Below are 13,846 nucleotides of genomic sequence, written 5' to 3' on the forward strand. Positions count from 1 at the left end.
TTCTCTGTGTGGACCTTGAACTAATAACTCTATAGACCAGGCTGGCCTCGAACTCACATCCAACTGGCTCTGCCTCCGGAGTGCTGGGACTAAAGGCACGTCACCACTCTACTTATTCAGCTTTCTATTTATGTATTTTATGTATAATGAGGGCTCCATCTGCATGAATGCCTGCAGGCCAGAAGAGGAAATGGTTGTGAGATGTCATGTAGGTGCTGGGAATTGAACTCTGGAAGAGCAGCCTGTGTTTTTAACAGCTGAGCCATCTCTCCAGTTCCTCTATGCAAGTTTTAAGAACTCATAAAGATCCCAATGAGTTGGTTTGGGGATTTATTTGTAGTAGCTGTAAATACTTTTGCTTATATTTCCTTTTTTTATTTTTTTATTTTTTGGTTTTTCGAAACAGGTTTTTCTGGATTGCCCTGGCTGTCTTGGAACTCACTCTGTAGCCCAGGCTGGCCTCGAACTCAGAAATCCACCTGCCTCTGCCTCCCAAAAGTGCTGGAATTAAAGGCGTGTGCCACCACGGCCTGGGTTTATTTCCCTATTAAAGAAGGAATTGTAAGATATATTTTTATATATGAGAAATCCAGATTAAATAGTAACAATATCGGGGCTGGAGAGCTGGCTCAGCGTTTAAGAGCACTGACTGTTCATCCAGAGGTCCTGAGTTTAATCCCTGGCAACCACATAGTGGCTCATAACCATCTGTAATGGGATCTGATGCCCTCTTCTGCTATGTCTGAAGACAGCTACAGTGTACTCCTATATATAAAATAAATAAATAAAATAAATAATTCTTTTTTAAAAAAAGAATAGTAAACACTATCAATAAGAAAGTGATAAGAAAGGGCTGGTGAGATGACTCAGCAGTTAAGAGCACCAGCTGCTCTTCTGGAGGTCATGAGTTCAAATCTCAGCAACCACATGGTGGCTCACAACCACCTGTAATGAGAAACAAATAAAAAAACCTTTGGGTGAGCAGGGCCCAGAACAAGCAGTCCCATAGGGCCCTGGAGTGAGCAGAGGTCCTGAGTTCAATTCCCAGCAACCACATGATGGCTCACAGCCATCTCTACAGCTACAGTGTACTCATTCATATACATAAAATAAGTAAATCTTAAAAAAAAAAAAAAAAAAAAAAAAAAAAAGCCGGGCAGTGGTGGTGTGGTGCAGGACAGCCAGGGCTACACAGAGAAACCCTGTCTCGAAACAAACAAACAAAAAATTAAACTTAAAAGGGGGCGGGGGATGGAAGAGCTGGAGAGATAGCTCAGCAGTTAAGAGCACTAGCCGCCTTGCTAGAGGGCCTAGGTTGAATTCCCAGCATCCACATGGCAGACACAACTGCCTCTCTCTTCAGACCCAGGGAATCAGCCCCTCTGTAGCCTGTGCAGGCACCAGGTGTACACATGGTGTGCATTCACCAATGCAGGCACTCATCAAAATGAATGCATAAATCTTTCAACAAAATCAACAACAACAAAGAGCTTTGTGTTTGGGGGCCAGTGAGAGATGGCTCAGGCAGTGAAGGGCTTGCTGCATAGGGTTGTCAGCCAGAAGCCATGATAAGGCAGGAGAATCCGAACTTCACAACTTCACATGTGTAATGTGACATGCACACACCCCCCCACACACATCATAACATACCTAATAATAAATACACGCTTAATAAAAACCTCACATGGGTTATCTCTTACACATGTGAAGTTTTAGCCTAATGATGGCAGTGACCATGGTCTGTAAATAACTCACTTAAAAAAAAAAAACTATGAGGGGCTGGTGTGTGGCCCAGGACTTAAGAGCGCTAGCTCTTCTTCCAAAGGACCCAGGCTTGATTCCCAACATGTACACAGTAGCTTACAACTGTCTGTAACTCCAATCCTAGGGAACCCAGAACATTCTCCTGGCATGCAGGCACCAGATACACACATGATACACAGACATGCAAGCAAACACCCAGTGGTTTTTTTTTTCTTTCTTTCTTAAGATTTATTTATTTTATGTATGAGCGCTCTATCTGCATGTAGAGGGCATCAGATCTCATTACAGATGGTTGAGAGCCACCATGTGGCTGCTGGGAATTGAACTCAGGACCTCTAGAAGAGCAGTGAATGCTCTTAACCGCCGAGCCACCTCTCCAGCCCCAACACCCAGAGTTTCATCTGTGTTACCAGCCAAGGAGTGCTGCCATCCAGGCCCCCAGCAAAGTGCCCGGAGCAGTTGACAGTGATGAACAGATCAACTCTGAGGTCCTAGAACATCTTTGTGTGTCCCGGGCCTCCTCCGAGTGGGCAGAGCGGGCTCCTTAGCTTCTGAGACAGGGTGTCCCTCCCAGGGTCTGAGCAAGGGCAGGGTTGACTCCCCAACTCCCTGGCTCCCTCCTTGCTACAGGGCTGCTTGAGCGCCCGGTGCTGCCCCCTTCCGTGGTCATTGATACCGCCAGCTACAAGATCTTTGTGTCCGGGAAGAGTGGTGTGGGCAAGACAGCGCTGGTGGCGAAGCTGGCTGGACTGGAAGTGCCTATAGTACACCATGAGACAACTGGTGAGTGAGCTTAACCCTGAGCCTGTCCTTGGTGGCCTTCCACGGGATGGGGACAAGAACCTGGCCCCGACTACATTAGTGGGGGCTTATACACAAACATGCCATTTCTTCCTTGGGAAGTCGTGTCGTTTGGATGGGTCCTAGAGACAGTGGCGGCCACATGCCTCACGTCTAGTTGGTATAAAGGTAGATGTTCAAGATTGCCCATGCCACAGTTGTTTCTGCTCCATCATATGTCTCAGGACCTTTGAGGTTCCCCTGTATAAGCAGTGAGACTACTTTCTCCTGGCGAGGGCCAACTCTGCCTGGTCTACCAAGGACTCCTGAAGAGCAAGCCTGTTATTTCCTGAGTCTGAGGATTCTCCCAGGTCAGGGACCGTGCCTTCCATATCAGTTTGGTGATCCACAAGGTGGAGATGTATCTCTTCTTAGCCCTTCCCAGCCCCATCCCCCTAACCCTCCACCATCCCACTTCTGCATGGCCGATCCCAATTCTCCTCAGGGATTCAGACGACTGTGGTGTTTTGGCCAGCCAAGCTGAAGGCCAGCGACCGTGTTGTCATGTTCCGTTTCGAATTCTGGGACTGTGGGGAGTCCGCGCTCAAGAAGTTTGACCACATGCTGCCGGTGAGCTGGGCAGGTGGACCTTGGTGGGTCTCTGGGTGGAGGTGGTTGTTAGAGACCCACGCTGTCTACGGGAGCCTGACTTGAGGATTAGTTACCTGAGAACTGGGTTGGGCTGCAGGGCTCCGACCGGCACTGGGAATCTCGTCCCAGCCACTCTCTGCTCTGGGCCTCAGTTTCCCAGTCTGCTGCTGCTGATTCTTCTTAGGGCCCTGAAGCTAGTCAGAGGGTGCTAGTCCCATGTGATTATGTGGCCACTTGGCGGTATGCCACTGGTCCTGTGTGGTTACTTGGCCACGGGGCGGGGTCCCACCAGCCAGCCTCTCTGTCCTCAGGCGTGTAAAGAGAATGCGGATGCCTTCCTCTTCCTCTTTTCCTTCACGGACCGCGCCTCCTTCGAAGACCTTCCCGGACAGTTGACACGTGTAGCCGGGGAAGCTCCTGGGGTCGTCAAGATAGTGATTGGCTCCAAGTATCCTTTGTGTGGCCCCTAGGATGCTCTCCTGGTAAAATACCTAACCCATACATTTCTATTCAAGGGTGTCTGGGTTCTACCCTAGACCCTGGGTACGGCCTCTCAAGAGGAGGCCAAGGCTGGGTCTGATGGGGTGGTGAGCAGAGCCTCGTGGCTAGGCACCTTAACCCTCCTGCAGGTTCGACCAGTACATGCACACAGACGTGCCAGAGCGAGACCTCACAGCCTTCCGGCAGGCCTGGGAACTGCCCTTGTTTCGGGTGAAGAGTGTGCCGGGGCGGCGGCTGGCAGACGGACGAACACTGGATGGGCGCGCTGGGCTGGCTGACACAGCCCATATACTCAATGGCCTTGCAGAACAGTTGTGGCACCAGGACCAGGTGGCAGCCGGCCTGCTCCCGAGCTCCCCAGAGAGTGCTCCTGGCTGAAGGGTGAGGGCATCCTGAGTAGAGACTGGTACTGGTGATCTCCACTTCTATCCTGAGGACTGGCTGGGGAGGGCTCTCACATGGTGGTAAGATGGAGCACGAGGCTCCAGAGTTAAAAGGGAACCCTGTCCTTCACTCTTCTGCAGCACCCACAGACTGGTGGCGGGGTGGGTATGGGCGGATCCTGTTGCAACTTTAATTTTTTCAAATCCTATTTTTAATGATGGTTCTTAAATGCTTTAACCTCCCTTGTAGCCCACAACCCACCAGTGGTAGTGGAAAAGAAAGGATATGGGGAGCCAGGCAGTGGTGGCACATGCCTTTAATCCCAGCACTTGGGAGGCAGAGGCAGGCGGATTTCTGAGTTCAAGGCCAGCCTGGTCTACAGAGTGAGTTCCAGGACAACCAGGGCTATACAGAGAAACCTTGTCTCAAAAAACAAGAAAACAAAACCAAAAAAAAACCAACAAAAACCTACAATGAGTTAAAAAACCCTAATATCTATCAATGTAAAATAATTAAAGAAAAAACCCTTAAATTTCTATCAATATAGAATTATTAAAGAAAAAACTTAAATTTCTTTTTTAAGATTGATTTATATGAGTACACTGCAGCTATCTTCAGAAACACACTAGAAGAGGGCATCAGATCCCATTACAGATGGTTATGAGCCACCATGTGGTTGCTGGGAATTGAACTCAGGACCTCTGGAAGAGCATTTAGTGCTCTTAACTGCTGATCCATCTCTCCAGACCTTAAGTTTGTATCAATATACAATAACTAAAGAAAAAACAATTTCTATCAATATACAATATTTTAAGAAAATACTTAAATTTCTATTAATATTACAATAATTATACAAAAACCTTACATATCTGTTATTGTAGAATAATTAAACAAAAAACCTTATATATCTATCAATATAGCATACAATAATTAAAGAAAAACCTTAAATTGAAAAAAAAACCGCCGGGCGGTGGTGGCGCATGCCTTTAATCCCAGCACTTGGGAGGCAGAGGCAGGTGGATTTCTGAGTTTGAGGCCGGCCTGGTCTGCAGAGTGAGTTCCAGGACAGCCAGGGCTATACAGAGAAACCCTGTCAAGAAAAAACAAAAAGGAAAGAAAGAAAGGAAGGAAGAAAAAAACCTTAAATTTTTATCAATAAGCAATAATTAAGCAAAACAACCTAAAACCCTAGATGGTAATAACTATAACACATCAAGTGACCAAAAATCGACCCACCCCTACTTAAGGGGTTGGGGCGATGGACTTCTTATATATATTTGTTTCCTGAAATTTGGGGTGAAGAATTCCTAATTGGGCCCCAAGTAGAAAAGGGTTAGTCTGAGAAAAACTACCTGTAACACCCCTTGCCCAGTCTCTGGGTTTATCCAGTCTCTGCCTCGCCTGTCCAGTCTATGTATTTATTGTCTGTCTCTTTGTGATCAACCACTTGGGCTAGCCCTTTTGAAGTTTATGTGCATGCACTTTCTTTTTAAAGAAATCAGTAATTGAGACAGTCTGTGAATTATTTGGGCTATTTGCTTTGTGAAGATGTCCATGTCTCGGGTGATAAGAGGTTCCCTGGCTTTTGTAAGTTTTGTTGGCTCTATCTAATCCTTATAAGCCTTGTTGGTAGCCATATTTTCTCATTCCCTGTAGCTACATACACGTCCCCATCTTAAAACTATTGCAGGACTCCACTCTAATGTCAGCACAGCCTTATAGTCTATTGGCTGGCCCAGGTCCTCAGTTTTTTTGATAACCCCGTGTCTCTCAGCTGCTGTTGTTCCTTTTTCACCGACATTAAGAAAATCGAGAGTTAGTAATGCATTATTTCGTCTGTCTCTGGGGGTTTTTACTCTCCCTTTTTATCCAATAAGCATCTCCTTTAAGGCGTGACTGCCTCTTTTTATAACTGCTTGTCCTGTGGGATTGTGTGGTACACTGGTAGTATGCTTTATATTAGAATATGCAAAGAATCGCTCCATCTTGTTGGATACCTATGCAGGAGCACTGTCAGTTTTCATTTGTGCAGGTATCCCCATAGTTGCCATTATTTCCAATGAATGTGTAATTAGACAATCAACCTTTTCAGAACTTAAAGCAATTCCCCATTGAAATCCTGAGGATGTGTCAATGGTATGGTATATATACCTTTGTTTTCCAAATTCTGCAAAATGGAGAACATCCACCTGCCAGATGTCACTTCTTTTGTACCCGTAGGGTTACTACTACCAGCAGGTAACAGAGTTTGGCTGTATAGAGAACAAATAGGGCATTTTTTTTTTATTATTATTTCTTTGGTTTGTTGCCAAAATGGAAATTTTTTCCTTAAACCTTTTCCATTAGCATGATGTTTCTCACAAAATTTTGAGGCTTCAAACACATTTCCTATTAGTAATTGGTCAATTTCCTCATTTCCTTGAGCTAATGGACCAAGCAAACCTGTATGAGTCCAAATAAGAGAAATATATAATGGATAATCTCTACTTCTGATGGCCTGTTGCAATTGTATACATAATGAGATGAATTCCGAGTTACCAGGAACAAACCCAGCGGTCTCTCTATGCAAAACAACTCCTTCTGCATATAAAGACAGTAATTATGCTAAGAAGTCCAGGGTAATGTAATAATACCACAAGGATAGCGTCCAGCTCTGTCTTTTGAACTGCTGTATATGGACTTCTGATCACCTTGCTTATTTGGCTGATTTATAATCTGCCATCCACACCTTGTTTGCATCAATATAAAATGTTGGTGTGTCTGGAATTGGTGTTCTCTTTACAATACATGGAAGGATCCTAGTAGTTCTTTTTATAAACTATATACATTTCCTTTTCAGATATTTGTTCTTAATTTCACCCAAGAAATTATTATAAAATCTTTGCCAATCTTCACTGATCACCCATAAAGACAGCATTTGTAAGAGGTGCTACAATTTCAGCCGGACCTGTACTTGCAACCTGACATAGTCTGATTCTACCTTTTTATAATTAATTCAGAAATCTTGTCTATATGTCTAAAATGTTTTACTTTGTTTATGAGCTAATAAAATCCATCCTATAATACAATTTCCCTTTGCATAATAAGCCCCGTAGGAGAGTGAGTTGAAGATAAAATGACCAGAATACAGTCAAGTTTAGGATCAATTCTATCCACGTTTGCCTCTTGCAGTCATTGTTCTACAAGAGTTAACTGTTTTCTGCTTCAGATGTTAGAAACCTTGGACTATTTAAATTGGAGTCCATTCGTAATGTTTGAGACAACCTACTTAACTCATATGTACTTAATCCAGTTGTAGACCTCAGCCAGTTAATAGCTCCCATTAAGTTTTGAAAATTGTTAAGAGTTTGCAATTGGTCCCTACAGATCTGTACCTTTTGTGGTTGAGTTGTTTGTTGACTGATTTTATAACCCGAGTAACTAAGGGACTCTCCTCTTTGTATTTTTTCTGGAGCAATCTGTAACCCCCATCATGGCAGAATTCTTTGTTTTAAACATATTCTCTACAACATCTTGTCAGAATCAGCCAACAGAATGCCATCCATAGAATGATAAATGATAGACTGAGGGATTGCTTACAAATAATTTCTAATAGTTGTTGCACAAAATACTGACATAAAGTTGGACTGTTTAACACTCCCTAGGGAAGTACTTTTCAGTGATATCTCTTTAGTGGATGACTATTATTCAAAGTAGGTACCAAGAAAGCAAACCTTAGCTGGGCAGTGGTGACACATGCCTTTAATCCCAGCACTTGGGAGGCAGAGGCAGGCGGATTTCTGAGGTCGAGGCCAGCCTGGTTTACAGAGTGAGTTCCAGGACAGCCAGGGTTACACAGAGAAACCCTGTCTCGAAAAACCAAACCCTGTCTTTCTCATGCAAGGATATTGAGAAAAAGCAATCTTTCAAGTCAATTACTATTATAGGCCATGACTTTGGGAGTAAAGAAGGTGAAGGAAGTCCAGGCTGTAAAGGAGCCATTGGTTGGATTACCTTATTAATTGTTTTTAAGTTTGTTATCAGCCTCCACTTACCTGATTTCTTTTTATAACCACAAACACAGGGGCATTCTGTGGGCTGGTGGACTCTTCCGTATGTACCAATGGTCAAGTGTCTGCAGTTCTTTTGCTATGGGCCACTGCTCCTGCCAAGGATGCTGGTTTGATAACCATTTTAGGGGCAAGGCTGTTGGTACGTCAGCATCGGCCCCTTTTATAAATTTGGAAACTTGATCCCAGTGATGTCCTGCTTTTGGATCATGGGCACAGCTTGTGATTCTTTACGATCACCTGTATCAATACCTTCCCATATACCATATCACCCCTTATTTCTTCATTTTCTGTCCCTGGAATTACAGGAATATGATTTTGCTTACCCCATTGTTGCAAAAGATGGCTTCCCCATAGGTTATGGGTATGTTAGCCACATAAGGCCTCCCTGTTTGTCCTTCTGGCCCCATTTGGGTAACCTGTTGGACACTTGGTCTTATTCATGATAATTTACCAATTCCTACAAACTGTGTGTAAACCTTCTGAAGTGGCCAATCTGGATTCCAAGACTTTTGGGAAAGTATACTGGCATAAGCTCCTGTGTCTACCAAACCTTCTATGTCAACACCAGTCGTCTGTACCATTAATTCTGATCTCTGGCCGTTAACCATTGTTTACCAGGGTAGACTTGTTGGCGTTTTGTTTTGTTTTGTTTTTTGAGACAGGGTTTCTCTGTGTAGCCCTGGCTGTCCTGGAACTCACTCTGTAGACCAGGCTGGCCTCGAACTCAGAAATCTGCCTGCCTCTGCCTCCCAAGTGCTGGGATTAAAGGTGTGTGCCACCACCGCCCAGCTCAGAACACATGTTTTCCAGTACTCTCATAAGCCCCTGTCCTTTCTACTGGAGTAGCCTTGCCCTTGATGTAAGGAAGCAGGAACTGAGCAATTCTATCCCCTGCATCAATCTGCATCTCCTTTTTCACATATGGTATAATTTTTATTTCTTCCCTGATACTCCCATCTACTACACCTGGATGCACAATAAATCCTTGAGAAGTCAATCCACTTCTTCCCGCTGTCCCTGAAGGTAAGGGACCATACATGCCAGTGGTTAACTTGTAACATTCACTTTTGGGAGATAATGGAAGAGGGGCACCTGTGGCCAGATCCAAGGCTGCACTTCTTCTGTTGCATATGTACGATCGAAGAAATAGCTAACTTTGATTTTCTTGCCTGCTTGATACCTTCTGACTGACCAAAGGAAAGGCTCGTATTGTTCGCTGTGGAGCCTGGAGCTGACAGGCCCCCACGACTTGTTTCTGGATGGCAAGAGGTTACTCTCTGGGACCAGCAATCCATTGACCAGCATTTGCACTGTCCAGTACTGCCATACCCTGGAAGCCTTTCTACCTCAGAGCAATCAGGACCTGCTTGTTCTCGCCTACAATTACCGTATTCTCTAGAGTCAATGTACCTGTTATTTTGAACTCTCAATCTTTTAGCCTTACAATTTCTTTGGAAATGACCACATTCACCACAATTAAAACACTGAGCATTTTGAGTCCTGATATTTCTAGCTTTGTGCCTCCACCAGGACAAGCATTGTAATTGTTGACCAGCTTCTAATATACCTGACACCAGTCCCTTCCAATCTTGTGGGGTCACCCTGTGCTGTATAACCCAGTTGTTTAGCATTTCTTTGACAATGGAAAAATGTAAACCATACATTACAATGGTCTCTTTAAAGTACTCTAGATATGGGGGCTGGCGAGATGGCTCAGCCAGTAAGAGCACTGACTGCTCTTCCGAAGGCCTTGAGTTCGGGTCCCAGCAACCACATGGTAGCTCACAACCATCGGTAATGAGATCTGACGCCCTCTTCTGGTGTGTCTGAAGACAGCTACAGTGTGCAGGGGCCAGAGCGAGTGGGGCTGGAGCAAGATGATGGCTCACGGCCATCTATACACTTACAGTGTACTCATACACATAAAATAAAAAAAAATTTTTAAAAGTACTTTAGATATAACATTTCTACCAATCTCCAGGTCAGTTCATTATAGCCTGTTCACCATGGTTAGTAGGCATGTCCTGCACAGACTGAGAAGGCTGAAGGTGCCTGTGTAGGCCCTAGCCAATCCTCTGGTGGTGCACCAGGCTGCACCTTAACCTGTTGTACTGTGCCATTTCCTCCTCCCTCAGGCATCTAGGAGCAGGGTGGGGATGCAGTTTACCTTCCGGCCTAACTTGCTTCTCGCTCTCATCATGGGGCATATTCCTGGTCTCATTCACAGAGCCTGAACTTTTTTCTCCTCCCAGTGGCCCTTTGTGTTTTCCAAGCACTTCTGCCTCTATCCAGACTCTCTAAACACATTGCCAACTCTGCAATCTTCAAACAGAAGAGAATTGTCTGGTTTCCCGTTAGACTTTTTCAAAATAGGATACATGAAAAGAATGAAGCAAAAACAAACAAACAAACAAAAAAAAAACCCTTTAGGAGCAAGGCAGGATACTGGCCAGCAACACCAGCTGCCATTTTGCCAATCTCCTTAAGCAACATTGCTAACAACTCATCATTTTCAGTTTCTATGAAGAAAATTATGTTAGAAGCAGAGTTACCCGTTATGCCTAAGCCGCATTGGACAGCACGTATAACTTTAATTTTTTTCAAACCCTATTTTTTTAAAAAATTTATTTATTTCATGTATATGAGTACACACTGTAGCTGTACAGATAGTGGTGAGCCTTCTTCTGGTTGTTGGGAATTGACTTTAGGACCTCTGCTCACTCTGGTCAACCACACTCGCTCTGGTTATCTCGGCTCGCTCCAGTAGACCCTGCTCACTCAGGCCCAAAGATTTATTTATTATTATAAATAAGTACACTGCAGCTGTCTTCAGACGCACCAGAAGAGGGCGTCAGGTCTCATTACGGGTGGTTGTGAGCCACCATGTGGTTGCTTGGATTTGAACTCAGGACCTTTGGAAGAGCAGTCGGGTGCTCCTACCCACTGAGCCATCTTGCCAGCCCTCTCAAACCCTATTTTTAATAATAGTTTTTAAACGCTGTAACTTTCCTTTTGACCCACCACCCACCAGAGGTGGTGGAAAAGGAAGGATACGGGGAAGTGGACCCATTTAGAAAGGTTCTTTTGAGCAACTCCCATCTGTGTTGTCTGGAAATCGGCAGTTCAGTTCACAGGTCAGCAGTGGCAGCTTGATCCACTCGCAATCACTTCATGGATACACCAGCAGTCCAGTTCGGTAGAGTCGGGACAGCAAACACGAATCAGCAATGGTGGTGCTACTGAGCAGAGACAGCCAGGCCTCAACCTCCGCTCAAGCAGGAGAGACCAGGGCCTACGGGAATGCCAGAAGTTCTCCACTGTGCCTCTCTCAGCTAAGTGGAGATCAGCAAAGACACACAAGACCGGAAAGCGTCGCACAGCCAGCTCTATAAGCAAGCCAAGCTCAGCCTCCGGCACTGTAGGTCAAGTTCTTTTTATACTCTCTCCAAACGTCATGCGTCCTCCACGAGTCTTCCCTCAGCACGTGCGTGCGTCTGTCTCAGCTGACATCACTCTGCCAATCAGCCCAAGTCTGAGGAAGCAGCAAGAAACCGCAGCCCACCACCACAAGTTTTCTGGTGCGTTTCTCTCTATGGAGTCCTGACAACTGCAGCTCAACAGCGCACTGTAAGGCAGACCAATACCTGCGTGTCGTCAGCGAAGAGTCCTTCATCACGTGTCCTTTCACGTGCTGGCTTTAGCAGAACATCCTCTCTCCTGTGTCTGCTTCAGTGAAAGTTCCTTCACGAGTCTTAGTCTTCCACCTGTGTCCATTTGACTAAAATATTCATGTGTTTGTCTTACCAAAACATCATCCAACACCACTGACTTCCCACAGAATCCTTCAATTTCCACTTCAACAGGCATCCAAGGCTTCAGAGATACAAACAACCCTGATGCTAGTGGGCCGAGCCTCTCACTCGCTCCCTCTGCCTATCTTGCTTCTATCCTGCGGGAGGGAGATACTGTGCTGGGGAGCACCTCCCTTCTTCTCCTTCCCTGCCACGCCCCCTCCTCCCTTCCTTCCCCTCCCCGCATTCTTCTCTCCTCCCTCCCCTATCTCTACTCCCTCATTGGCCATCCTAGTTGAGTTCCTTCCAGCTGAGTAACTTGACCCTAAGAGGTCAGGGAGGACCCCACAGCAAGACGCTGGGATACAGGACTAGAATGTGCAGAGGCTACTGAGCGGGGGAGGGGCGGGCCACAGGAAGGCATGGCTGAGTCCTGAGTGGGGCCTGAGTAGATCTTACTTCCTGGCCAGCCTGTGCCAGTCCTAATGTTAGCATGCCAGGTCTAGACTAGTGTGGGATAATGAGCCATGCCAGGAAACTTGGTAAGACAGAGCAGGTCTGAGTCCCCGGAAACTCAGAGTACACACCTGAGACAGTAGGTGGTTTCCCGGCTCCCGGTCAGATTGCTGGCCTGGAAACACATGCCACACTTCCCACATAATGAAATGTGACCTGTGGTCACATAGGCCCAGAACAGAGTTCCCCATGCTAATGAGGTGGGCCCTGAGGTTTTAGCCAATAAGCGTCCCTTCCCAGACATTCCTCCTTGGAGAAGGTATGTAATCTCTGGCCCACCCTGAGAAGTGGGTATGCACCCATTTTCCTTGATAAACAATAAACAGTTTGGAACCAAGGACTGTCTCTTTCATCTATCACCACCATGGGGAGAATGAAGAAGGCCTTCACCTACAGAGCTGCTGCCTAAGTCTCCCACAGAAGGCTCATCTGCAACCCCCAGCTCACCCAACGTGTAGCCATCCACCCATCCAGTGCCTTCTATCTGCATAACTTCCCACCATCCATCCATCCATCCACTCACCCACCCACCCACCCATCCATCCATCCATCCATCCATCCACCCATCCAGTGCCTCCATCTATCTACATAACTTCCCACCATCCATCCATCCACTTACCACCATTCCTCCATCCACACTGTTTGTTTTGTTTTTTCGAGACAGGGTTTCTCTGTGTAGCCCTGGCTGTCCTGGAACTCACTCTGTAGACCAGGCTGGCCTCGAACTCAGAAATCTGCCTGCCTCTGCCTCCCAAGTGCTGGGATTAAAGGTGTGTTTCACCACCGCCCGGCTTTTTTTTTTTCTTTTCTTTTCTTTTTTGAGGTGAGAGTTCTACATCTTCATCTGAAAGCTGCTAGTAGAAGACTGGCTTCCAGACAGCTAGGAGTAGTCTCAAAGCACATGCCCACAGTGACACACCTACTCCAACAAGGCCACACCTCCACATAGTGCCACTCCCTGGGCCAAGCACATACAGACCATCACACCCTTCAAAGATGCAGTCTTTAGGAGACTCTCCTTCCACCCTGCCAACTACAGTGGAAGCTGCATAGTAACAGTATCTCCTGGGATATCCACCCAGTCCCCATTAAAGACCAGAGGCTTCCATAGGGAGCCCCACCATCTTTGGATGCCAGATTCATCTTACACAGGACAAGCTTCTGTCATCTCCTGGGAGAGAGTTTCCCCCACTGTAACAACTGTAACATGGCAGGCCATTACTAGGAAGCTGTGGTCCCCCAACCTCTCCATTCATTTCTTTCTTCAGCCCTGAGGGGAGGGACAGAAACACACACACACACACACACACACACAGAGCTGCTTGAGTTCATCAGTCTCTTCTGAGGGAGCCAGCCTGCAGCACATCCTGGATTTCATACTGGAGTATCCAGAACGAGGCTCCCAAA

At 46.0% G+C, this 13,846-nt stretch overlaps 1 protein-coding gene across 2 annotated transcripts in view; it reads left to right on the forward strand.

Moving 5' to 3' along the window:
* The window catches only part of Cplane2 (ciliogenesis and planar polarity effector 2), a 10,671-nt gene extending 1,042 nt beyond the window's left edge, over window positions 1–9,629 (forward strand). Inside the window, exons 3-8 of one of the 2 annotated variants that reach the window (XM_031379325.1) lie at window positions 2,395–2,547; window positions 2,790–2,915; window positions 3,050–3,174; window positions 3,507–3,643; window positions 3,825–4,077; window positions 6,920–9,629. In XM_031379325.1, coding sequence (XP_031235185.1) covers window positions 2,395–2,547; window positions 2,790–2,915; window positions 3,050–3,174; window positions 3,507–3,643; window positions 3,825–4,074 — 791 coding nt within the window. In that variant the 3' untranslated portion in view covers window positions 4,075–4,077; window positions 6,920–9,629. Of the gene's footprint in view, window positions 1–2,394; window positions 2,548–2,789; window positions 2,916–3,049; window positions 3,175–3,506; window positions 3,644–3,824; window positions 4,371–6,919 lie in introns of those variants that run through there. The other variant, XM_031379326.1, reaches the window with a different exon arrangement.
* Window positions 9,630–13,846: the final 4,217 nt, after the last annotated feature.

The sequence above is a fragment of the Mastomys coucha genome, unplaced genomic scaffold (genome assembly GCF_008632895.1).
Source record: "Mastomys coucha isolate ucsf_1 unplaced genomic scaffold, UCSF_Mcou_1 pScaffold18, whole genome shotgun sequence".
NCBI lineage: Eukaryota > Metazoa > Chordata > Mammalia > Rodentia > Muridae > Mastomys > Mastomys coucha.